The sequence below is a fragment of the Eschscholzia californica genome, unplaced genomic scaffold (genome assembly GCF_041429995.1).
Source record: "Eschscholzia californica isolate CP2 unplaced genomic scaffold, dmEscCali1.0.p SCAF_2, whole genome shotgun sequence".
In the NCBI taxonomy this organism is placed as follows: Eukaryota; Viridiplantae; Streptophyta; class Magnoliopsida; order Ranunculales; family Papaveraceae; genus Eschscholzia; species Eschscholzia californica.
In genome coordinates, this window is record NW_028238309.1 from 48,549,424 (window position 1) to 48,575,432 (window position 26,009).

A 26,009-nucleotide genomic window follows, 5' to 3' on the forward strand; every position below is an offset into this window, starting at 1 on the left:
CTTATAATCACTGATGGTGCTTTCGACGATTCAGCTGGGGGTTATGGAGCAATTATTCGAAATTCAGAGGGAGAGGTACTTGTGGCGGCAGCAGCTAGGACACACCGAGTTTCAGTATTGAAGCATGAGTTACAGGGTGTTTGTTTGGGTCTTCAATTAGCAATCAAATGTGGGCTGAGAAGAGTGGGAATTGCCACTGATTCCCAACTAACAGTAGACATTCTTACTAACAACAACAAAAATCCGCCTTGGCAAACCAAGCGGCCGACTATCTGTCGAAACTGAGGACACAGGAGGGAGTGTCAGAATACACGACACGTGATCTTCCTTCCGAGTTGCAGCAAATAGTGAGAGATGATCAAAGGGGTGTAATTAGAATTCGGTATACTTAGGGATTGTGTGTTAGTGATGCTTTCCTTATGATTCTTTTGTTACTTTCGTGTTCTTAGTTTTTTTGTTCGGGGTTGGGCCCTTTACACCCGTTGACAAATTCAAATAAAAAACTTCATTCGTAGTTTCTCTCTATAAACAATAGTAGTTACGTGTATCAAAACCAATTTTATTTTTCGTTTGACGAATTCATTTGTCTATTGATGGTATTTAATAGACAATCTTTGGAATACCTTTTGACATATGGTTTCACAAAATTTTGCTTCTCTTTTGATCGAAACGATCATATTCTTTTTTAAGGATTTTTTTTCTCTCCAGAGATCCCGTATTTTTCATAACACATTTATTACCTATTATACCCCGCTTGAAATTTCATGGACGCGAGAGATGCATAGATAGGAGGGAAATTGTACAGCGGATACATCGTTAAAAGTGAAGCAATTAGATGAACAAGCAACGACAACTATGAGAGACAACAACGACAACTATGAGAGACAACAACGACGTTGAATCAGATGAAAAAGGAGATGAAGGGAAAATTATGGAAGGGACTCGAGGAGGAAGAAAGTGGGGAGGAATTAACAGAAGCACATAGGAGTTCAGTGAAATTATTAAAGCTCTTACCTCTCATATTGCCGCTCTTATGATGAGATGACGAAGAGAAAAAAAAAATTGCAATTCATTTTTCTTTTTAAATTCTTTAATGAAGGAGGTGAAGAATGTAGACGATGGAGATGAAGATAGAGGACTGAGGGAAACAGTAAGAAACATAAGGGATGAAAATAAAAATAGTGAAAGAAAAAGACGAGCAATGTCGAAAAAGAAATTAAGGTTGTCTAGCTTTTCATTCCGTGCATAAGAGATTGAAAACTCATACCAACTCGACATTTCTTCTAACATAGGTGGTCACCCAGTAAGCTTGTAATACTTTAGGGTCAATCGGAAAATAATATTATAATTATTAATAACTACTTGTAAAATTAAATTAGTTTCATTTTCTCACATATTATCACTTTCTTTGCTATAAAATGTCCTACAACACATGATCATGCTTTTAAAGCATGCATATTGTGCATGTCATGATCCAACAAAAGGTTATTAATCAAATCAATACAGAAATTAAAAATACACAAGTTTGGTAGAACCAACCATATCAATAAACCTCAAACCTTATTTTGTTGATAATTTCATTTAATAAAAGAAAACAGAAAGATAGATTTCTTTTGATTATTTAATAAATGGGATTGGGATTCAAATGATTTCCTCATATTTAAATGGGTATTATAAATTTGCAAAGGAAGAGTATTGACACCAATTATAGAGGAAAGTGCATGGCCATACAGACCACCTTGAAAGTGAAACCTTTATATCTAGCACTACATTTTGCACGAATAAAATCTTTGGGTTTTGTCTATACTTTCTGAGGCACTAAGTTCCCAATACTCATTTCAACAAAAAAAAAAAAAAAGTTCCCAATTCTCAAACACTAATAAAATATAGAAGAACATGATACCACAAAAGAGAGATCTAGTTTTCTTTCTAGTCAATTTTTCCCCAGATATTTTCTTTGTTTTCTATGCCATGGTTCTTCTGCAATAATGGTAAAATGAATCAGTATTATTTAAATTATGAAGAAAAAATTATAAAATTGAATTAGTTTGCAATTGGTCCTCTAAATTATGACTAGTTTCCCGTGTAACCCCTTAAACGGGAAAAATGTCGAACTGACTTCCTTTTTAAATTTCCATCCGTTTGACCGACAGGTTAAATTTAAGTCAGTCTGACTTATATTTTAGTTTTCTTTTCTTTCTCTCTCTCTCTTCCCCTCAACCATTTGTGTCTATTTCATTATATTCATCCAGTTCATCTTCATCATCAACATGACCAAAAATTTAATTTCTTCCGTCATCACTACTTCAAATTTCATCTTCTTCATCTTATTCATTTCATCAGCATTCCCTCCAAACTTCAAAATATTATTGAGAAAACGAAAACTTCGTTACAAAAACTTAAGAATATAGGAGGGGTGAGAACCCCTCTCGAACGAATAAATTTGTTCGTGGGAGGGGTTTCTCCTTCCACTAACATATCTTGTTTTCGGGGGGTTCTCAAAGAAACACATCTTGTTCGTGTATGGGTTTTTCCTCTCTCCCGCAAATTGATCTTGTTCCTGGGAGGTTCGTGGAAGGGATTTCTCCTTCGTTCCGCAAACGAATCTTATTCGTGGACGGAAACCTCTCCAACGTAACCCCATGAACATGTTTGGATTTTTCATGAATTGGATTTTCAAGTTCTCTTAAGTGTTGTTTTATCGTCATTGTTGATTGGTCTGCATTCATTTTCTCTTCATAAGTTGATTGATCTTGAGGTTGATGGACACGAAACAAATTTAGATTTTTAAGAACGCTTAGAAAAGAATTTCTCAACATTTGGGATGAAGATGGAGATAGAAATTGTTGAGGGCAAGAAAGAAAAGAAATAAAAACGAGTCAAAATTAACTTAACTTTCGACCTAATGGCTAAATTAATGATTTCTTTTAACTTAGAGGACCATGCGAGAAACACATCGTACTTTAGGGGGTCAATCTTAAAACCTACTAAAACAATTACAAAAAGATTTGTATTATACCCATGAGAATGACAAGGTTTATCAAATAATAGTAGAAGATTGCAATGGAAAAGATTGACACTTACATTCATTATAATGCTCAAACACTAATTCTTTATATGTGATGTGGTGATGGGATCAACAATTTTATATGTTAGATATTAAGGACATTGCTATTTAATATTAAACTAACATCAAACTTTCTCTTGTAACTTCTTCATAAATAATATATTCCTTATCATATCTTTAATGTTACATAAGCAAATGGGGAACAACTCATTAATTCATAGTCACTAACTACACAAAGATTTGATTTGTTTGTATTGTACGGTCATTCAAAAAAAAAAAAAAGAATCAGACTGGTTTAACTAGGGAATTTGAGTCGGTTCTATAGTGACAAATTTGGTGACTATAGGGTGTCCAAATCATTAATAAGGAAACTCGAGCAGTCCAAATTAATTAGACCTAATTGTGATTGACACGTATGTATCTCCTCTGCCCGACAATGACGGGCTCAAAAAGTTAAGCCTTTATTGAGATTGGTTGATGGCTTGACTCATTAGGCACGTGGGGGCCCAAGGGCTCTTTAAGGGCTAAAAGAAAAGACAAATCATTAAATGAGAAAGAAGGGCCCAATGAGAGGAGATGATATTATATCGGGCCACATTTACCGGCAAGAGCTGGTTTTTGACACGTTTGGTGGGAAAGTAATAGTGGGGACCCAAAGCCCCAACAAAAGTCCAACTAAGAAGTCATCAAAAGCACTCCAAACGCTTTACGTTAGCTGGCACGTGGGACAATATTAAGGTGTAACGAGGGCCCACCTTCAAACCCTGCCTAACTTCGTCTCGACTACCACAGCACCTCTACGTGTCAAATTCTCATCCCTATGGCCGACTTGTTCTAGTGAGGGTGTCTTTCGTGTATTTTTTGAATTTTTTGAGTTTACTCCCTCCATACATTAGTAAGTTGAGTTTGCATCTTTAGAAATAGTAAATCATGTTTGACGTTAATGGATTGAATCACAAGTTAAATAGTGTATGGATAAAATAAGTCTTACGAATCACATTCTTGACTAAATCTAACACATTGAGGTATTACAATTACTAAAATCACATTATCTGATCATTCTTCTTGATAATCATATTCTTTTTCTACACAACGTCAAACATTTTCTTAGTATATTTAACAAAAATAGTAAGTTGAAGAGGGTAAATTCAATTAGTATTGAGGGGGTAAACTCAAAAAACCAAATTTATTTTATATAAATAAATAAATTGCAAACCCAAAACTGCAATTATGATTAACAATGTACCCGTAGGGGTTGCATGAGGTCTCCATTATACAACTACTATCAACTAAACCAGTAAAACTCAATCAGTGAGAGAAACAAAGGACCAATAGGGAGGGAAGGGTGAATTAGAGAAAGGGTGTTCTCTAACATCTTCATTGTGTAAATAGAATTCATAATTCCATTATTACTACTAAGTTAGAAGGAGGATCCTCTAAGTTAAATTCACGGATTCCCGACTCAAAAGTTTCATATTTCACACTAAATCAGTCTCGTATATATACTCATATGAACTAAATAACATATCTTAACAAGTTAATGTCAAATTCCACCAAATGCCCTTACTACAGTGTTTCCCATAATGCAGGAATTAAACATTTATCCCTTTGTCGCCATTTGCAATGAAATTTCCTACGCAGTCACATCATGTTTGTAATTGATATGTAAATCCTTATTTAGTCGGTCGAATGCATTTACATCTTCGTCTCACGGGGCAATAGCATATTACGTCTGGTGTGTCCCAAATAATGTCCCAGCCATGTGAGTCATTATTGTCACGACTCGGAACCACTTTGTGACTTCCAGGGGACACATTCATTGTGGTGTATCTTCTGAGTAAGTCCAATCTCATTCGACAATTAAGGATCTGAAGTCACCCAAGTATTAGATCACAAATCGACCTCACTGATTGGTGACATTAAAGCCATGGTGTATTCCTTAGAATCTCGAAGACTCCTTAAATTTTGATATATACGACTTAGTAGTCATCCACCAAACATTTATACAACTTATATTGCGACGAACTTTCTCAATGAGCTAAAATACATCAGTCACACGAACTAAAGGTCTGACCCTAAAGACGGGGACATGTCTCAACACTAAGTGATTGTCCTGGTGTGTCATGGTCTGTTTCAATCGACACCACGAGCCGCGTGTAGCATGAGGTCTCCATTATACAACTAAGAACATCTCCAATGCAAAACTAAAAAAACGCAAATTGTCCTATGTGTCGATTCTCAATTGAGATCTTTCTTATATGTCAATATTGAGACCCTCAGTCCTAAACACGTCCCCAATGCAGTAAAAACTTAAAAATTACTTAGGTGTTATTTACTAGATGAGTAGTTTTGTACTTAATATAGAGTGGCCAATTGAGATTCTCAATAGAAAACTCAAATATTGAGTTACTTCTTGAGACATCTTATAATTAAATGATGCCACATCATGTTAAGACTCAAATTGAATTTTGTATTGAAGATATTCTTTTGTAAAAATTCAAAACATTCTAGGTGACACTTAGAATTTCTCAATTTGAGTGTTGCATTGGAGAGGCTCTAACACAAGATCATGAGTTCTTTATTGGTCAACGACAAGTGATAATGAATGGTGTAACGAACATCAATCACCTACTGTGAAATAGTACTAAGGTAGATCAGTGAACTACTCAAGAAGCAAGTTAACTTTTACTGGAAGAGTTTCTTATTGTTTCACAAAACAAAGTCAGGCTTTTATAGAGCCTATACAATGGATGACTAATTGAAAAAGATAATAAACTAACAACTTCCCTCACTACGTGGGATTCACCATATCTCATAAAAAAAAAGTGGGATTCACCTAAGAAACATTCAAACTAAGAATTGTTCAAAGACTTCCTGAATCTAGGCACTTCTTTGACTAAAACTAAAGTAGTTAACTGAAATCTTCACATCCTCCCTTAAATTATATCCAGTTTAAACATGAACTTGAAAGAAACCCGAGCAGATTTTGCAACTTCAAGAAAACTTCCAATTTCAATGGTTTTGTAAGAATATCAGCTATTTGTCCTTGACTTTGACAGTGATCCAATTTTACCACTTCTTCCTTTGTAAGGTCAAGAAGAAAATGAAATCTAACGTCTATGTGCCTGCTTTTTCTATGCATATAGGATTTCGGGATAACTTGATAGCTGAACGAACTATTATCACAAAATATTTGAGTAGGCTCACATTGTGAACAACCTAACTCCTCAAGTAATCTCGTCATCCAAATGCCTTTCCATGCACATGTAGCTGCAGCTATATACTCTGCTTCGGTTGTTGATAGTGTGACAACGGGTTGTTTTTTCGATGATCAAGCAATAGCCGCTGAACTAAGCATAAATACATAACCAGAAGTGTTTTTTCGGTCACCCAAATCACCAGCATAGTCCATGCTTCTTAACCCTCCTTGCTTCTGATTTTTTTTTTTGTAGAATAATCCAAAGACGATAGTCCCCTTAAGATAACGTAGAATTCTTTTTGCTGTTTAGAGATGGAGTTCTGTCGGCGATTCCATAAATCTACTAATCAGACTTATAACAAACATCAGGTCAGGTCTCTTGGCAGTAAGGTACATCAAACTCCCAACGATTTGTTTGAAATAAATGCTATCAACCTTAACTTCATCAACATCTTTGGTAAGTTTTGTTCTTGATACAATTGGATTTTGTACAGAATTACTATCACTCATTTGAAATCTTTCAAGAACTTCTTGAGCATATTTCTTCTGTCCAACGAAAATACCATCAGCAGCTTGGTTTACTTCGATACTTAGAAAATAATGCATTTTTCTTAAGTCCGTCATTTTCATAGATGTCTTAAATTCATTGCACATGACCTCACTGTTTCCTGTAAATATAAGATCATCCACATAGAGACATATTATTAAGATTTTACCTTCTTTTCCACACTTGATAAACAATGTATGTTCATATGGACATTTCTCGAATCCTTCCTTCAAAAAATATGACTCAATACGGCTGTACTAAGCTCTAGGAGCTTGTTTCAGTCCGAATAGAGCTCGATTTAACCTGTATACTTTATGTTCTTCTCCCTTCTTTATATAACATGGAGGTTGATCGATGAACACTTGTTCATTTAGTTCACCGTAAAAAAAGCCGACTTCACATTAAGTTGGTAGATAAACCAATCATTTTGAGCTGTCAAAGATACGATCAATCGAATCGTATCATGTCTTACCACATGTGCAAATAATTCTGAATAGTCAACTCCATACTCTTGTTCATAGTCATTTGCCACTAATCTCGTTTTGTGCTTGTTAATATCTCCTTTTCCTTTCACACATAAACTATTTTTGTTCTCTAGCTTGACACTTTCTCTGAAAGTTTCATCAAGATATTTGCATAGCCTCGTGTCTCCACTCATATGGTTACTACAACCAGAATCAAAATACCATAAATTCTTGGATTGATCTTCTTTGGCATCCACATAAGACATCAACAACATTTCTTCTTCGTGCTCAATGAAATTTGCATTGGTATCCTTTTCTCTATGAGGGTATTCATATGAAAAATGTCCCAACTCATAACAACTATAGCACTCTATAGTATGTTTTTTAATATGAACCTTGTCGTCCTCGGCCTCTTCCTCTAAATCCTCCACGACTTCGTCCTCGCGTAGGGGATTTATATTCCTGACTCACCTTCAATGCTTGTTCTTCCATTACATGACCAATAATTCTTTGTTCATGAACAAGCAAGCTGCTCTGCAGTTCATCAATCGAGAGATCATCTATCTCATATGATTCTTCAGTGGAGCAAACAACATAATCATACTTAGGTGTGATTGATCTCAAAATTTTCTCAATGACCATCACATCTCCCATCTTTTCTCCATGAATCCACATCTTGTTGGCTATTGTTAGTGTTCGTGCAAAATAGTCGTTAGCAGACTCTCCTTCCTTAATGTGAAGCATCTCAAACTCTTCGCGAAGAGCCTGCAGCTGCGCACGCTTAACTCTAGTTGTTGTACCTTGATACTTTCTCTTCACTAATTCCCAAATATCCTTTGTTATATCCTTCTTCAAGATAGTCTCCAATATAGATCTATCTATAGCTTGAAATAAATAGTTCTTGGTCTTCAAGTCTTTCAGATTTTGGTCTTCCAAAGTTTTAACTTGTGCATCAGATAAAACAGGTCCTACAAGATATTGCACGATCCCACTTTCAGCCAAACTCCAGTACTCTTTCGACCTCAAGAAATTCTCCATTAACATACTCAATGGTCATAATGACCATCAAATTTTGGAATTGCAGGTTGTACAAAGTTATTCACTTCTGCTGCCATAGTTTGCTCTGGTACCAAATGTGAAACAGTACTAAAGTAGAACAGTGAACTACTCAAGAAGCAAGTTAACTTTTACTGGAAGAGTATCTTATTATTTGAGAAAGCAAAGTGAGGCTTTATAGAGCCTTTACAACTAGCGACTAATTGCAAAGAATAACAAACTACAACTTCCCTCACTAAGTGGGATTCACCTATTTCAAAAAAAAAAAAAGTGGGATTCACCTAACAAACATTCAAACTAAGAATTGTTCAAAGACTTCTTGATTTCTAGGAGTTTATGTGACTAAAACTAAAGTAGTTCACTGAAATCTTCACACTTACAACGTACAGTGGACATAAGAAAGAAAAACCAACTACTAAAAATCAATTATAGCTTAAGAATTCCTTTGAAGATAACAGTAACGATAGGGATTATTAGCGATACGCGATCCACATTTCTACTTATGATGTGCACACGCCTATATATATATACATTCTCTTCGCCTCTTCGAATATACTTCCAATTCAACAAAACATGGCAAATAAAGTTAAAAGTTGGAATAGGCTTAATTTCTTCACAAACATGGAGTCCAAGCATTTGAATAATACATATTAGTAGCTGATTGAACTTTCTTATTAGTACAAAGAATAACAACAAAAAAGTGTAGAATAAAATCCTAAAATTCTTACCCTGAGGTACAAATAAAGATGGCTAATGGATAAGTGGTGGTGTACTACTTGAAGGTTTGATTTTGTGGCCATTAGTATTTTTCTTTTGATGAGATTGGCCATTAGTATTTTAAGATGGAGAAACCAAATACAAAAATTAAAACAAGGTTGCGTCTGTGTAGGGACTTTGGCATGAGTATAAGTGAAAGAAGCTAATAATTACACCCAAATTTGATTCCTAATTGGCCCTCTCTTCTACCACTTTCTCTTCTTTTTTGTTTGTCCTCTTTCAACCACAGAATAAAATTCCCCAAAAGTAATACAACCATCAGGCTTTCCCCTGTTCAATAATGTACACTTTTTTTTTTAAATTGAGTACGATCAACAATAGTTATTACATTGATACATCAAAGATATGATAAGTTCGATAACCACTCATTCAAACTCTTACAGGACCGGGCCTATAGCCCAACTAAACTGTGACCTAAAGCCCAAGTACATTACTTATACCTTAATAATCTCAATTCAAATAACCAAAGATTCCACCTTCTCAGGGCGCCCAAACATTTAGGAGGCCCCAAGTGAGTTTAAAAATTGGAACCCTATACGCTTAGAAAAAATTTGTAAAAAAATACTTATAAGTGGAATCGATCCCGTGACTTCTTACACATAATCCAAAGCCTTAACCATTAAGCGACAACTTAAGATATAATTAAAAATAGTTTAGAATGTTATTATTGTTTGACAAACTGACATACAAATCTAAAACATTAGGCCCTCCGTCACGTTGAGGCCCAAAGCGGCCGCTTTGGCTGCTTTGGGCCCGGGCCGCCCCTGCACCTTCTATGGGATTCGAACCTGGGAGCTCTAGGTCTTTCTGGAATTTGTGTCAACAACTTGGAATCACTTGGGCTACCAACTGTTGACAATAATGTACAGTTAAATGGTCATTATTCGTATTCAAAATTGGTCTGCGTTTTATTGTTTCTAAATTGTCAAAAAAAAAAAGTTCCAGGTCCGTAATATCCTTTTTTTAACAAGATAAAAAAAAAATATTTCAAACCTTGGTTTTCTTTTCTTAACATTTACACGAAATTAGAAGCTTAGTTAGAGCTTGATTCATACGTTAGGGCTGGACGTGTGCGAATGAAAAAAAAAAAATTGTGAGTAACGTCCAAATATTTCTCTTTCAAATTTGTCCAATGTGAAGGATTCATGTTCCATCCCTCTTTCTTTCAATATCCAGACTTCTAATTATTTGACTACTACATTAACAAACTATTGAGATTGATTGATGGACTTATCTATCAGTATAGTACGAGAAAATACCTTTCTTACATCAAGATTTAAATTGGTCTAAAGTAATAAAGTATTCAATGAATGGGACGATGTTCCTTGAATAATATCTTACACAAAAGAATCAAAGGTTGAAGTTAACCCATATAATCCCTTCATGTTGTGGGACTGAGTGGTGGTCACTCTATAAGTGTGACTAAGAAAAAAACTCTCCTTTCCTCAACCGGTTTTTGGAGTAAGAGAGGCCGAAGAAAACTTCGAGTTTGACTATGTCCAAGACAACAACAACAGTCCCAATGTCCCGCCTGCACTTCCCCGAAGATACTTTTTTGTGTTAAATATGTGGTCATCCAATTCAAAGTAAATAGGCAATGAATGAAGAATACCTGCCCATTATGTATTTTGATACAAAATAATCTTTTTCCGTGTGGAACTATCCTCACACGCCTCTTCAAGTGGGGCATACTTTGAGCCTACCACGACTCTTTTTTTTTTTTTTTTTTCTTTTTTGCGGCAATGAATCACGTGTAGCTTTTAAACCTATTGAACGCGAGCCTAACTCTGATACTCTGTTAAATTTGGAGTCGTCTCCCTCAAAATAAATTTGCAATAAGTGACAGAGTTGTGTGGTGGTTTGGGGTGTTCCCCGTTAAGTTAATTAATCAATAGTCAAAAAGGTCAAACTTGATAACTATTAAACATTAATTTCTAATAGTATAACTAAACTTCTAACCAGGTCACTCATAATTTAGAAAAAGTATTGGTTGCTATCGAATAAATTAAAGGTGGAATCCTAAAAGGGGGTTTCAAATGTGCTCTCGCCCTCGACTACATTCTCCGTTAATCTCTAAGGAGGAGTGACATGCATGTCAACTCAACCAAATTGAGCTACACAAACATAATCGGAGGCCGACTTTGGTGGGATCTAACCCAAATCTCTTTTATCTATTTATCTCTCCTTGTAATGAACTTTTTCTACATTAAATTAACATACAATAATAATGAAAATATTAGTTTATTAGCTTTTGCAACATGTAATTGTTAATGACTTTCAAAGTACATTGATCACTACCCACATTTCTAACTACTGTCACCATTTTTCTTATATATACAAAAATTTAATATAGATATAGACATATATTGTACAAATCTATTAGGAGTGAGTAAAGTAGTAGTGGAGAAAGAAAAGAAAGCATGAAAGTGTAAGAGTGGATTATAAAGATAGAGATAGCTACCAAGAAAGAAGTAAAAAGTGTGGAAAAGGGACTTATTAATACTTTATGTGTATGAGTTCTGACACAACATGTCACATTTACACGTTTGTGGGCTCACTTGATTTTCCATGAATACAACATGTCCTATTTTAAATTGTTCAAAAATTTAGATATCAAAACCAAATTTGTAGATGCTTCAATAGATGAACATATTTAGCCATACTTTTATTTTTAATATATAAGTTTTCTCATCCTGTGTGCTGTATCATGCATTTTGGTGGTGCACTTTAAATTTTACTTCGTTTTGTGCTAATCCAGTGTTCAGCATTCTCTTTTTCGAACACTTTTGTAATCAATACCAATTGACTACTTGCTACGACCTGGTAGCTCTTGTATATATAATATATATATATATATATATATACATATGAAAAATTATGTCATCTTGTGTATGTATACATCATTGGATGACCATGGTGTCATATGACAATAGTTACGTGTGTGTATATTTTGATGAGTCACACGAATATTCTCTAAAGCATTTCTAATTGGGAATATGATTTTTTTTTTGTTGAACAATTGGGAATATGATTACAGTGGGTAAAATAATTGAACTAATAAAGGATAACTTTTTGAAAATAAGGGGTACGTAGACCATCTACATAGTCTTACATAGAAGAAGAACAAGATCTTATTAGAGATCCTAAACCCCATAATCTTGAAAAACTCAGACTAAAAGTTGTATATGCTTTTCTAATGGATTTGAGACCGAATTTTGAGATTATTTATGTGTAATTCATTTGTATAATTTTCAGCGACAAAAAAAAAACTTGTATAACTCATTTTTATAATATTCAATCTTAAATAAGTTTATTTTCTTAAGTTCAAGCTTATGATTAAGTGGAAAACACAATAGATTGGAGACAAAGAATTATTTGAAGATCTAACTTAGTTAGACATTTGAACAAAAAAAAACTTGGTTGGACAAGCTAAAAACATGCCAAAAAACTAACATTCCATAGATAATATATTTCATTTTGGTTATAAATTGTTAAAAACCAAACACAGCCCAAGACTAAGACCAAAAACATTTACCATTAAAATCAGTTTTTTTTTTGTTTTTTCTTATTTCATCTTTGAAAATTTAATGTTTGTGTATGGGGTGGTTGATTATGTTGCTTAGGATTCCAAATCAATTTCATTATCTTTCAAACTCAACCAGACACCACAAAAAATACTAAAATTTTTAAAATAAAAAACAGGAAAAAGTTATAAATGAAAAAGATGGATTAAATTTCAAACTTGTTCTCTGTCCTTTTATTTCATTAAATTTGGATAGAAGTAGACATTTCCTTGGTCTGTTTTCCTATGACCCCACTTTTAAAGATAAACTCTCTCTCTCTCTCTCTCTCTCTCTCTCTCTCTCTCTCTCTCTCTCTCTCTCTTCAAAGTTCTTTGTTTATCATCAAACTATTTGAAAAGGAGAGTCAAATCAATGAATTGTTTGCTCATGTACACACTACCCTCTCTATAGAGAGAGAGAGAGAGAGAGAGAGAGAGAGAGAGAGAGAGAGGAAATTGCAGTGAAGGATAAGAAATGTTGCCTAACCTACACATACCCCAATCCCACCAACAAAATTAGATTCATTGATGAAGACTTAAGGGGTGGTTTCAGTTTTGATATTTCTAAAATTGAGAAAGAGATAGTACAAATAAGTGAAGAGAGAGAAAGAGAAAGAGTGTGAGAGAGAGAGAGATGGGTATCTTTGTATAAGCCTTTCTTAGTTTAATCTCTCTATATCCCCTTACCCTTTGTTTTCTATTCCATTTCAGCAAGAAAGAGTTGCAGAAATTTTGTTTCTGACAATTTAAGAGATATACCCAAAAATCATATCTCTATATACCCAAACCAAAACTTGTTTTTATTTCATCATCAAAGAATCACACAGAACTGACTGTGAGGGTACTCCTTTTTTTTAGAGAGACAGAGAGATAGATTGATGAAAGATATTGTTGATTTTTTCTCTCTCATCAACTTAAATTTCCTCCATTTGTAATTGTATTTTAGCTATAACTATATAAGGTTCTTCTGTCTCTGCTCACAAAGATCTTTCATGGGTTTTGTGCCACTGTAAGTATAAATCCTTTATTTTTCAGTTGATCAATCAATCAATCACGTGTATTTATATTTCCCAATCACATAATTTATTTCTCTTTTCCTACAATATTTTAATCAAATCCTGTCTCTCTCTACCCTTGTCTCTCTCTACGTACAAATACTGGAGATTTGCTGTTTGATCCCTTTCGTACGAGACCGATATTATCGGACATTCCTAAGACATTGGCAATCATCATTATCTTGTGTTTTCAATCAATCTTATGTTAACTTGGGGCAGTTAGATAAATCATAAGAACTTTCAAGTTATGTCCAAATTTTCGAGTTTTGGGTTTATGAATTTAGAGTAATAGAAATGTTTCAAAAACTCTGACTTGCTTTACAAATTCATCATTGGTTTCTTTCAGGAATTTTCTGCAACTCAGATCTGTTCAGAGTAAGAATTTTGATGAATTTCAACTAGAAATTGAGCTGCAAATGGGTTGAATTAAGATTCAATAAAACTACTGTAATCAGAAAGAAAAGAACATAATATTAACGGAGTCTAGATACAGAGAGTAATCTAAAGATACAAGTAATCCATCCAAGATCGAAACTTTGGCCTAGTCTCCTCTTTTCAGGGTTCGATTTTGATCTTTGAGGGAATCAATGGCGACTTACTTTCAAGGAAATTCAGAAATCCAAGCTGATGGGTTGCAAACACTTTATCTGATGAACCCTAGTTACATTGGATATCCTGATACACCTCAGCCACCAATACCAACCAATATGGTTTTCTTAAGTTCCACCGGAAATACATTAAATCCGGCGAGTTTATCTCAATCCGGCCAAACCCACAATCAACAATTGGTCGGAATTCCACTTCAACCAACTCATCCATCTTCACAACAATATCCTATTCGTCCAACATCAAACCAGCAAGAAATCCCAGTTTTACATGGTTTCAGTCCTGTTCAGTATAAATTATGGTCGTCCATGGATCAACAGATACCTTCACCTTCTGTAACAGGAAACAGTTCCGTTGGTGCTACCGACTATACATCTCAATTGGGTCTTAGAAGATCGTCGGTAGTTCAACACGCTCAGCAAGGTTTATCGTTAAGTCTTTCGCCCCAACAGACGGTTCATCGTAATCACCGGACGGAATCTGACAACCCAATACCGGTGTCTGAATCAATTACAGCTCCGGCAAGTGGAAATGAGATGAGGGTATCAGGTGGTTCATCTTCTTCTGCAGTTTCTATTGGAACTTCAAATATACAGAGTGCTCTGTTGGGTTCTAAGTATTTGAAAGTAACACAACAACTTCTTGATGAAGTTGTTAATGTTGGTAATGGAATCAAGACTGAATTATCAAAGGGTATTGATAATAATAATAAAGGACAGATTTTAATGAACAAAGATCAATCGACTTCTTTGACTGGTGAAGGCTCTTCAATTGGTGGTGGTGGTGATGCTAGTGTTGGAAAAGAAACAGAGCTTTCAACTGGTGAAAGACAGGAGCTTCAGATGAAGAAGGCTAAACTTGTTACCATGCTTGATGAGGTATAAACATTGTTGTTTCATGTAGAGAGAGAGAGAGAGAATTTGAATCTTTCATGTTTTTCATATCCTAATTTTGTTATTTGGGGAATTTTGAAGGTGGGAGAAAGGTACAAGCAATATTACCAGCAGATGCAGATTGTAGTTTCATCATTTGAACAAGCAGCTGGATTTGGTTCTGCAAAGACATACACAGCTCTTGCTTTACAGACGATTTCGAAGCAATTCCGATGTTTAAAAGACGCTATTTTAGCTCAAATTCGAGCTACAGGCAAGAACTTGGGTGAAGAAGATTTCCTTATAGGAGGAAAAGTTGAGGGTTCAAGACTTAGATTCTTCGACCATCAAATTCGACAACAACGAGCACTTCAACAACTTGGAATGATCCAACAGAATGCTTGGAGACCACAGAGAGGATTGCCAGAAAGATCTGTTTCCATTCTTCGTGCTTGGCTCTTCGAACACTTCTTGCACCCGTAAGTAGTCCCAGAACTTCATCAATATTATAATGGTGTTTACTTTCTCTGACTGTCTAATGTTATTTCGCCCGAGTCTGAGTCTGACTTCTTCCGGTCAGGGGCACAATAGTCATTTCAGATTATTTTCACACAACAGGATATTAATCAAGACTTATTTTATGTTTGAAATGAACCCAAAAATAGTTTGAGAACCATTCAGACGAGTCAGACAAACGAGTAGACATGTAACAAACATCCTGAAACCTGTATTAAGTCAATTCAGATTGTGAGTCAGGTTTGGATATGAAATTGATATAAAAGAAAAAAAAACACAACCTTAGTATATTTTGATCACAGAATAGCCAACTATGAAAAACTGAATCCACAGATTTATATCATAAACTAATTATAGAACTACCCTTTGTTTGTTGTTGATTTCTCAACTTATTCGAGTTGCAGATATCCAAAGGATTCGGATAAACTCATGCTTGCGAAACAAACAGGTCTTACTAGGAGCCAGGTAATGAACAATTTTTTTTGTAAATTTGTTGGACTTTTCTTGTTTCAATTTCGAAAACAGATTTGATTATACTCTGAATGTTGAAAATGCAGGTATCTAACTGGTTCATCAATGCTCGGGTTCGTCTATGGAAGCCAATGGTTGAAGAAATGTACATGGAGGAAACTAAGGATCAAGAACATAAAGAATTTGAAGACAAATCAGACAAGAACAAACCTAATGAAACATCGGGTTCAAAGTCCACCGAGAATAGTCCCAATAGTGCAGACCAAACTAGAAATCTTATCTCTAAACAAGATAAACCTACCGGTTCAGATGTTGGTCCTTCAGTTTCTAATTCAACAATTCTCACATCCATCATTGAAGAAAATATAAGAACCCAAGCTTCAGGATTCTTCCTTGGTGGTACATCAAATGGAGAAGAGATTCTTCAAGGAAATTCAAAGAAACAACGAAACGAATTGCAGAATTTTGGGAATCAATCAATGGATATGGAGATAAAATCGGGCGAGACAAATCGAGAACTATGCATGAATTTCGGGAGCGAAAGACAGGATAGAAATGGTTATTCAATGATAACAAATGCTGGAAATCATGGAGGAGGATTTGGAACTTATAATCATCAGATAGGAGAAGAGATTGGTAGGTTTGATCATGACCAATACCCGCCGAGGTTTTCTAATGGATTTTCCCTCACATTAGGCCTTCCTCATTGTGAAAACCTCTCTTTATCAGGTACCCAACAGACTTATCTCTCAAACCAGAACATTCAATTTGGGAAACGGCTCGAGATGGGCATTGGCAATGAACCAGACGAGTTCGGTGGGGTCAATCCTCCACTTTCTCACTCGAAAACACCTTATGAGAACATAAACATGGAAAACAGAAAGAGGTTTTCAGCTCAACTTCTACCAGATTTTGTGACTTGATACTCAATCAAGTTCAACTACGATTCAACTTGATGTGTTTCTTCATCAAAGATTGATTTAAGTATATAGGGTTAAATTATTCAACCCATAGCAGAAGAAAAGGAAAAGAACCCACAAAACCAAGAAGATATTATGAGATCTCTCTCTAGTTAGCTCTAGTTAGTCTTTGATCTTTATAATAGATCAATTCTATTTACGTTTTTCCTACTTTAGTTAGGAAAGGAACAAGTATAATTGCAGGTTTAGTGTATAAAGAAGAACAAGCAAGGTTTGGTTTGTAATTGGTATACAGGTTTATACTAAGAAATCATTTGTGGTTTCTTCTTAGATTGGGTTAATTAGGAATTGATCATGAGATCATACAATTAATGAAGATTGTATAATATTTTGATATTTCTCCATGAAATCATGGAATATATATACATAAATATATATATCGCTCAAAGATTCTAAGTTCGTAGACACCGACTAGTCTGTACACTTACACCTCTCACACAGGAGGTATGGGAGGCGGGTTGTGGCGAGCAAATTACAGTTGAAGCTAAGGCCCACATAATTGACTTGGAAAACCAACAATAGTAAACTTAGCTTATTCGATCACATCAATTTTAGTATGAATTTTACCTTTAGCTGCAAAGTAGATAGATATCCTCGAGATATGCACATCACATTAGCAATTCCGAGTAGGTAATGTATCATAATTACCATAATATGTGCTATAAAGGAATTTAATTATTTTGTTCGGCAGCCATACATGGTACTAAACTGTTGTTTTTGGCTACTCTAATTAATTGTAAATGCATTATGGCCCCACTTAACCTAATTCTTGGGAAGGGTTACAAATTAATCATATCTATTATCATATCATTTTGTAGCTTATACTTGGAGATTAGTTGTTAGCTTACCAAATATCTAATAATTTAATAGTTTATAATCGTTAGACTAATATATTGCAATTATTGACCTTCTAGAATGAATTTTTTAAACTATTCATATATCTAAACGTGTCAAATTTGCATTATATGGTATAGTACAAATATATCAGAATAAAATCCCTGCACCTGTTGGGCTTGGGCATCGGTAATTGTTGGGGCTTGGGTGGTCACATGATATTTCACTTAAATTGAGCGTTTGGTAAAGAAAAGTTTCAGCAACTATACTAACAATGCTAGTGGAACAAAATTTACAATTTGACATTAATCGACGAAGGATAATATACAACTGTGCCAAAAAAGAGAGTAGCTAATATTGTGGAAAAGATGTTCATACCGTTCCTTGCTCGTTCAATCATACTTCTCCTTGATCCTTCAAGATGACAACCTCCTCTTGGCGACTTTAGACCTGTAACACCAAACTTCAAATGCTTCAGTCAAGTCCGGATACTGAATATGTTCACTCCCCAACCACTCCGTCAAAATCACTGCCTGATCTCCTGAAGGTAAAGCAAGAACCATCGAAACAAGTACAGATTCCAAGCTCTGCCATATCTCATTATCCACCTTTAATGACGGAGAATCGTCCCCACAGTTGCTTGAATTTATCAAAGGTTTAGTTAGTCTCACGAACGGGACCCATATTTTTACCATATGAAGTCTCTTCGATGTTGGAAGTATCACAGTTCCATATGCAATTGCTTCCAAAACTTTAGCTCCCACTTCTATAACCTTCACCCTTATAGCAATCATGTCGTCATTACTTGGAGTTGAATCAGTGACTGTTTTTACAATCTTTTCTGAGTTGTCCGTCCAACTACTAACAAATTCGTGCATGATTTCCATTTTTGTCAAAATCTGACAAGCCCATGAGAGATCTGAGATAATTAGTTGTAGTTCTGCTAACCTGTCTATGTTTAAAAGCAAATCCAAATTATCCAACAAACCATAGAATCCTGTTAGTAGATTATTCATGCATTTTTTCACTTCGGATTTTAACTCATCATCTACTATTAGTAATGGAGGATCATCGTCTTCTGTGAGCATGTACTCGAGTTGCTCTTGAGCTGATGATTTGGAATCATTCATATCTAGAGGAGGGCATGACGTTGCAAAATGGAGAGTTGACAGAAATATTCGTCTAATAGCTGTAGGATCGACTGGTTGGAGTCGAGCAAGGATTGATTCTGCTTCTGAACCTAACCCGGGTATACTTCTTAAGATCTCTTCCTCTTCAGCCTCTTCCCACGGTACTGCTTCTAAATAATTGACACAGCCAAAAACTATCTGTGGGCAGCCGAGCTTCATACCAACTTGGAGGATTCCAAGAGCATTTTTAACACCATTCCATGTATCAGGTACTGAGTCATCTAAAGCAACATAGAGTAGGCGTAAGGCAGTGACATGGTGATCAAACTCGGACTCTTGACAGTAAACTTCAACACAGTTTCGTGAATCGATGATCTGGCATGTGGGCCAGTCTTCTGAGAGGCGGTCCGCGAAATATTTGCACTTTTCAATGAGAATTGTTGAGTGACAATAAAACCAGTCGTCTCTACCTTCATGTGTTCTTATACGAACAACAACATCACTAGTTGATCGATCACCAATAATGCATGGAACTGTTGTTTCTTTATCCTGGAGCAAAGGAAACAATATTGGTATACGGAATGGGGAATGAAATGAAACTTTACTCAAAACATTGCCGATAAAACCTCATTCTACAGATATTCTTGCAAATTGTAGTTAGGAAATGTGTCACATACTCGTCTGAGAAAGAAACGACTAAACATAAGAAATTTAACATTTCAATTCATTAACCAAAAGAAAAAAGCTACTCCTAGAGTTAATTTGCTACTACATTTTGGTTCATTACCAGTTCCTTCACTACTGCAACAAAGTCCGGTTCCATTGACAAGGTGCAAATTGAGATCAACAAAGAGGGGATTCTTACGATTACATATTTTGGTTGATGCAAGAGAACATTTATACTAGTTGCAGAAATATAATGAATGGTCAAATCAGCAAACTCACAGTCTCACTCTCTGTTGAGGCACCAGGCACTAATAACAACATCCTTTATGCGCCTAAAAAACCTGTAAAATAAGTGACAATTAAGAAGATAACAAATTTTAGATGTTGGCATTTACATGCTAAAACTAATTAACAAATTTGATCTGAACCAGATTAAAACACATGACATGTTTCTTATTTGTTATTAGGAACAGCAGGTTATGGTAATTGGATCGTTTTATAGGGTGGGATAATATTAGAAAGGTTGGGGGTATTTATCCCAGATTCTATCATCAGCGTAGAGCCGTAGAAATCAAAAGAAGGAAACCTTCGACGAAGCAATTTTGTGCGTCGTCTATGTACCTCTAATCAAAGACATTATTACGACTGGAAATACCACAACGACTCCTGTATAAATGCATAGTCAATAGATTGAAATGCAAGTAATCATACAAACAACTGCAACAAGCACAACCCGAGGATCCAAGCCAAAAATTTTGATCAAGAATAAAAGGGCATATGTTAGACTCTTAGATTTCGGAATGTGTTGCAATCACGGGGTTCGTTCTTTAGAGTTGCGGAAATGCAAAATTAAATGCTAAAGTAGATTGTTTGAAGTTTGAACTAAAGTTTGATTAAATTCCTTCAAATTATATGGGCTAGAGTTTGAAAACTAACTACAATTGGCAATTATCATGACTACCCATGAATGTTTCTGAACAATTTCAAATTGGATACTAGTTCATCTCTGCTAATTACATCAAAATTCCACACTAAACAAAAACTATAACCATTTTTAAATGAGTTCATTCATCTCTGTTGATTACATTGTACTGAAACTTTCTCATTTACCCATCACAAAAAAAAGTTGGGATCATACTTCCAATTTGAACAGAAAAATTCTTTACTTACCCTAATTTTTGAACTATTTTATTGAGAAAGAGAATCAAGAAAGCAAAGGTATAACTTATACTTTAGCAAAAATTTGCAGCAAGAGAAGTAGATTGAATTGATAGATCGAATTTAAAGGAAATAGTTAATAAAGAAAGATAAGAGTGAAACCCTAATTTGAAAATGAAATCTTGAAGGGGATCATACCTTTCTGATCTACCTTCTCTTCTCGTTTGCTGTAAGTAGGTGTTTTGATTCTGATGTTCACAGTAGTCAGTAACTGGTTAAGCTAGATAGATGGGCTTCATTGATGGGCTCAGGGTATGGACTCTATGTATGGGCTCCATGGATAGGAGGGAAGTTAGTAAATTATAAGCGGACTCCAACTCTTTTTTTTTTGAGAATTCGACTAGGACATACGTTAGTCGTTACAGGGCATTGATGCATCATGAAGATGTAATAAGCACGATAACCGCCTAACTTAAACCAAGAATGAAAGAGGTCTAAATCCCAACAACAAAGAGGCCTAAAGCCCGACAACAAAGAGGCCTAAAGCCCGACAAATTATTACATTATTTATAGCCTAAATTACATAGGATAAATCTTGATGGCAAACTGTTTACACCGAGACTCGATCCCATGACCTCATGGACTTAAGAGGGGTGTCCAACCGTTGCACCAAAGGGTGATGGACAAGCGGACTCCAACTCTTATAAACTCTGTGAAAGGCAAAAGAGTGGTTTACGAGAAAGAAAATGAAAGAGTAGGAAAAAAAATGAAGATAAAATATACTCCTCTTCTTCTACGATGGATATTAAACCAAATTAAATTGGAATCAATTGCTTTTAGTTGAAGATAATGGTGGAAGATGAAACATTAGAAGTTTTATGTTTTTATTATGCACTAAACTAAAATATTTAAATCATAGTATTAATATATTAGTAGTTACTTATGTTATGGTATTTAGAAAGTCAAAAGTCTTTGCATTTACTTAGAAGTAATTTAGAATTAACTTGGGCATCTATAAATACCGGTTTCTACCCGCCTTCTCGAAGTACGTATTACTCAAAAAACTAACATAATTCAATTAATTTAGAATAGATCTTGTAACATTTTTTGTTCTATTTCAAAACTTTGCAGGACTTTCCTCTAGCTAATGAGCTGGATCCTAAAAAAATAGTGAGATTACACAAGTTCAGTAACAAAAGAACATATTGAGAAAATTCTAAGTGGTCTAACACAGTAGAAGAGGTATTAGTCTAGTATTTCTTAATCTGAAAATTTCTGGGTTTTGATAGACAAACTCAGAAGAAACCGATTTAGGTAGGATTTTGTACTGAAAATGTGAAGCTAAATGTGCAGGCTTTGGAAAACAACAAGTTATTCGTATTATATCATCATGATACATTCATCCCATTCTAGAACCGTATAAATACGACAACAATTGAAACTTACGCGTCAAGAACACTATTATTGAAAGAGGATGGAACCTTTAAGTCTTCAGCTATTTAGCTGAACTTGGTCTACCCAGATGTTGAGCCATATGGTGCTGACAAGGTCCATAGACCGGCTCAAAAAGGGGTTAAATGTTCAATCTGACAGACTACCAAAGCTTATGCAGCTGCGAATGACTTTGGTGTTCATTAATACATCAACTCATAAGCCATTGAAACTACTTTTGATCTTTACAGAAACTTTGAACACTTCTTTTATTGATATAAGCGGCAAACCCACACAGTAATCGACCCATTTGTAAGTTCTACTAATAGACAACTAAGTGTTCTTCACCCCATTCATAAGCTTCTAAAACCACATTATTGAGTTACAATAAATAACAATGCTTTGGCTTGACAGATTCTCATTAGTGTTGGTGGTGCCGATCGAACTGTATTTCCGGCGAAATATGCTATGGACTTGTCTGTTCTGATCTATACAACTCAGTGGGTTTTCAAAGAGTAAGCACTTTCTGCATATCTCATTCAGAGGTAATCAGGAAAACCCTAAATCCATATATTTATAGATATATTTCAAAAGGGGGAAAGGTATGTCTTTCTAAACTGTGTTTCCTTAATGAATGGAGTTCTTTTTAAATAAAACTAGTTCGACAAATTTATTATTAGATCATGTTCTCTTTATTTAAGAGTTAGAGCTCTAAAGGGAGAAAGGTAACTCTTTCCTATTTAATACACGAGCTGGTCGGATTGTTAAGCAGCCAAGGATGATGCTAATTTGAAGTTTGCGAGTAACCGTAGTTCAGTGAAGTAAGTGTTTGTTTGAAGTATCACTTCTAGTTAAACTACTACTTGTTTATTGAAGTGTAAACCTTTGTATAACCTTTCACATATACGTTATGCGTCTATATAATTTCTTGTACACGACTGTCATATTCATGGGCTATTTGCATAGGATCTTTGTGGCCAGATTAGTGGAAATGCCATTTATTGAGACCTGTCATATTTATAGGCGGCAAGGAATGTGCGGCAGCTCCTAAATGCAACTGGATCAATATGTGTTGAAAAACCCATTTTTAGATACAACTACATTATTTATGTTATTTCTTATAAGGTCTAACTTGCTTTACTCAAAATTCCCTTTACCAAACTTGCCATGAACACGTGCATGATTATATAAATGGAGTCTTCAATATGAGTACATTTTAGAACTTTAGGGATTAACCATGAAGAAATAGATGTCTATTTTGGCCATGCTTGACATCGATGCAATAGAAATACTAACCACGCATATGTGTAGGTTGAATGCCATACTACTTCACAATTAAAAGAACAAAGATGTGTAGGTTGTATTTCACTTCATACATAAGATTGGGACTTCAGTGATTTTTGCATGTGACTTGCTCTTATTAGTTAATTTTTCGTCAAGTTCAAAGCCTATATATTTAGGTCAATTACATTCACAACTGAAGTAAAATTGCATAGTACATAAACAATTATTTTATTTGTGAACACAAATTGTGAGATTATCTTTTGCAATATGTTTCATCTTAGTCATGTGTCATATGGCAGGGAATCGCTCATTATCACTTGTTGAAGGCCTTTACAACTATTTCAGCGAAGTTAGAGAAGATGGATATGGTATCTTGTTGCTTTGGATGATCTTTATGATGGCGGTTCAAGGGAATAGCATGATTACATGTATCTTGAATGTTTTTTGTTAAGATTTGCAAAATACTATACTGTAATTGGTGGATATTATTGTTGATGTATAGTTACACTTGGTATATGAACGATTATGAAACATATCTATACAGTGGGGACAGATATTCTTCATAGCAATTCTTAGATGCTCATTAGGGACAGTTGCTATGAAGAATATCTGTCCCCACTGTTAGCTAGTGGATATCTCCGTCAAATTTTAAGGGACAATTATCAGCCGTCCCAAATATTTCTGACTATGGGTACAGATTAAAACTGTCCCTAAAAAACATTAGGACAGATTGTATCTGTCGCTAGATTCGTCCCAAATACTATTTGGGACGCCACATTCAGGAACAGATATAATCTGTCCCCAATACAGTTTTGGGGACGGTTTTTTATTTTTGGGGACGGTTTTTTACCGTCCCTGATAGACATGTTTTTTGTAGTACCCAAACTTGTAATTTGTTCAAGCAAGAAGTGAGAAAGAAAGTTCAACAAAAAAAAAAAAAAGTGAGAAAGAAAGTTAATAGAGTAAAGAGTTTTAGTCATCTCCTTTTCTTATCTTTTGTTATTTCCAACAAAGTGGTACCCGTACGAGGTTAAAAAAATTGAGTGAGAAAAAAATTGAGAGAAAAATTGTGAGAAAAAATTGTGTGAGAGATGTCAACTAGTAGTAACAACATGGTTACACTAATGCCCCGTTTCAATGGAGAGGATTATGATTCCTGGAGCGACAATCTAAAAGTGTTGGTTAATCGATGGATTTATGGAGTTTTGTTGAGGAAGGTTTCACCATTCCAGATGATGAAGCGGCTCTAACTATAGTTAAAAAAAAACGTGTTGAATGACAAGAGAAAAAAAAAATAACAAAGCATTGCTCCATTTTTATCAAGCAATTGAGAAGTCGTGTATGAAATGATTGCTAAAGCTGAAACTTCAAAGCAAGCATGGGAGATTATTCAAATTGCTAAAGGTGAAGAAAAGGTAAAAAAGGTACGCCTCCAAAAATTGAGGTCGGCATTTGAAAATTTGAAAATGAAGGAAAACGAAAATGAAAATGTTTCTGATTATTTTACAAGAGTAAATCATGTCATTAATCAAATGGCATCTAATGGAGAAGTTTTGAAAAATGAAAGAATTGTTGAAAAAATTCTTCGTTGTTTATCACAAAATTTTGATTTTGTAGTGGTAACAATTGAAGAATCAAGAGACCTCTCTTCACTTTCTTTAGAAGATTTACGAGGAATTCTAAAAGCACATGAGTTTAGAATTAACCAAAAAAATCCTACTCTTCCCGATCAATCTCTTAAAAGCCAAATTACAGATATGGGAGACCATGGTTCTTACCGTGGTCGTGGTAAAATTTTTCAAGAAATAGGTTTTTCGTGGTAGAGAAAGAGGTAATTTTTACTCAAACAACACTGATGCTAAAGAAGTTCCTGAAAATCAGTACTATAATAGAGGTAGAGGTCGTGGTTATCAAAGAGGAAGAGGTAGGTGATATTTTGAATGTTATAACTGTCAAAAACCTGGTGATACTGTTAAAGAATGTCGGTATAAACAAGATAACTATGATGAATCTGATTTTATGCATGAAAATAATGATGATGCAAATGAAAAAGATCATCCAGAAACTTTGTCACTTGCATGTTATCATGATACTGATGTAACTGATAATGTTTGGTATTTAGACAGTGGAGCTAGCAAGCATATGACAGGTAACAGAAATTTATTCTCAAAATTAATTGAGTCAGACAGTGGACATTTGAAAATTGGAGATGCTAGAACCTATAAAATAAGAGGTATTGGTGAAATTTCTTTTCACACAAAATCTGGCAATATTAAAAAAAAATGTCGGAAGCTTATTATGTTCCTGGCTTGAAAAATAATTTGCTTAATATTG

General features: G+C 34.9%; 2 protein-coding genes, 1 long non-coding RNA gene and 1 pseudogene across 8 annotated transcripts; 2 read left to right on the forward strand and 2 right to left on the reverse strand.

The window, feature by feature from the left end:
* Nucleotides 1-6,398: 6,398 nt before the first annotated feature.
* LOC147558606 (uncharacterized) lies at nt 6,399-8,463 on the reverse strand (annotated as a pseudogene).
* A 4,918-nt stretch (nt 8,464-13,381) lies between these two features.
* Nucleotides 13,382-17,521, forward strand: LOC147558607 (BEL1-like homeodomain protein 1). 4 transcript variants are annotated; one of them, XM_086660355.1, is made up of 6 exons: nt 13,382-13,681; nt 14,074-15,211; nt 15,308-15,684; nt 16,126-16,186; nt 16,279-16,828; nt 16,922-17,521. In XM_086660355.1, the coding sequence occupies exons 2-6, from the start codon at nt 14,315-14,317 to the stop codon at nt 17,113-17,115; spliced, it is 2,079 nt and encodes a 692-aa protein (XP_086516481.1). In that variant the 5' UTR covers nt 13,382-13,681; nt 14,074-14,314; the 3' UTR covers nt 17,116-17,521. The 4 variants fall into 4 exon arrangements, with proteins under 4 accessions (XP_086516481.1, XP_086516482.1, XP_086516479.1 ...); XM_086660356.1 differs by having other exon boundaries at nt 13,382-13,513; XM_086660353.1 differs by having other exon boundaries at nt 16,279-17,521.
* LOC147558608 (BTB/POZ domain-containing protein) lies at nt 14,133-21,226 on the reverse strand. 3 transcript variants are annotated; one of them, XM_086660357.1, is made up of 4 exons: nt 21,159-21,226; nt 20,082-20,143; nt 18,385-19,685; nt 14,133-15,930 (listed from the first exon to the last, which is right to left on the reverse strand). In XM_086660357.1, the coding sequence occupies exons 2-3, from the start codon at nt 20,121-20,123 to the stop codon at nt 18,423-18,425; spliced, it is 1,305 nt and encodes a 434-aa protein (XP_086516483.1). In that variant the 5' UTR covers nt 20,124-20,143; nt 21,159-21,226; the 3' UTR covers nt 14,133-15,930; nt 18,385-18,422. The 3 variants fall into 3 exon arrangements, with proteins under 3 accessions (XP_086516483.1, XP_086516485.1, XP_086516484.1); XM_086660359.1 differs by having other exon boundaries at nt 19,924-20,143; nt 21,159-21,210; XM_086660358.1 differs by lacking the exon at nt 14,133-15,930 and having other exon boundaries at nt 18,215-19,685; nt 19,924-20,143; nt 21,159-21,210.
* An 873-nt stretch (nt 21,227-22,099) lies between these two features.
* Nucleotides 22,100-24,207, forward strand: LOC147558609 (uncharacterized). The gene is made up of 4 exons (XR_015233505.1): nt 22,100-22,202; nt 22,314-22,703; nt 22,806-23,212; nt 23,975-24,207. It is a non-coding gene; the product is annotated as an uncharacterized LOC147558609 (long non-coding RNA).
* The last annotated feature ends 1,802 nt before the right edge of the window (nt 24,208-26,009 follow it).

What these genes read in the sequence shown, in the direction of transcription:
- LOC147558607 (XM_086660353.1), top strand. Translation starts at nt 14,315, where the DNA reads ATGGCGACTTACTTTCAAGGAAATTCAGAAATCCAAGCTGATGGGTTG. An exon ending in TTGTTACCATGCTTGATGAG is followed by an intron (nt 15,212 to 15,307) that starts GTATAAACATTG and finishes GGAATTTTGAAG; the next exon opens with GTGGGAGAAAGGTACAAGCA. An exon ending in CAGGTCTTACTAGGAGCCAG is followed by an intron (nt 16,187 to 16,278) that starts GTAATGAACAAT and finishes TTGAAAATGCAG; the next exon opens with GTATCTAACTGGTTCATCAA.
- LOC147558608 (XM_086660357.1), bottom strand. Translation starts at nt 20,123, where the DNA reads ATGTTGTTATTAGTGCCTGGTGCCTCAACAGAGAGTGAGACT. An exon ending in CCTCAACAGAGAGTGAGACT is followed by an intron (nt 19,686 to 20,081) that starts GTGAGTTTGCTG and finishes CCTTTGCTCCAG; the next exon opens with GATAAAGAAACAACAGTTCC.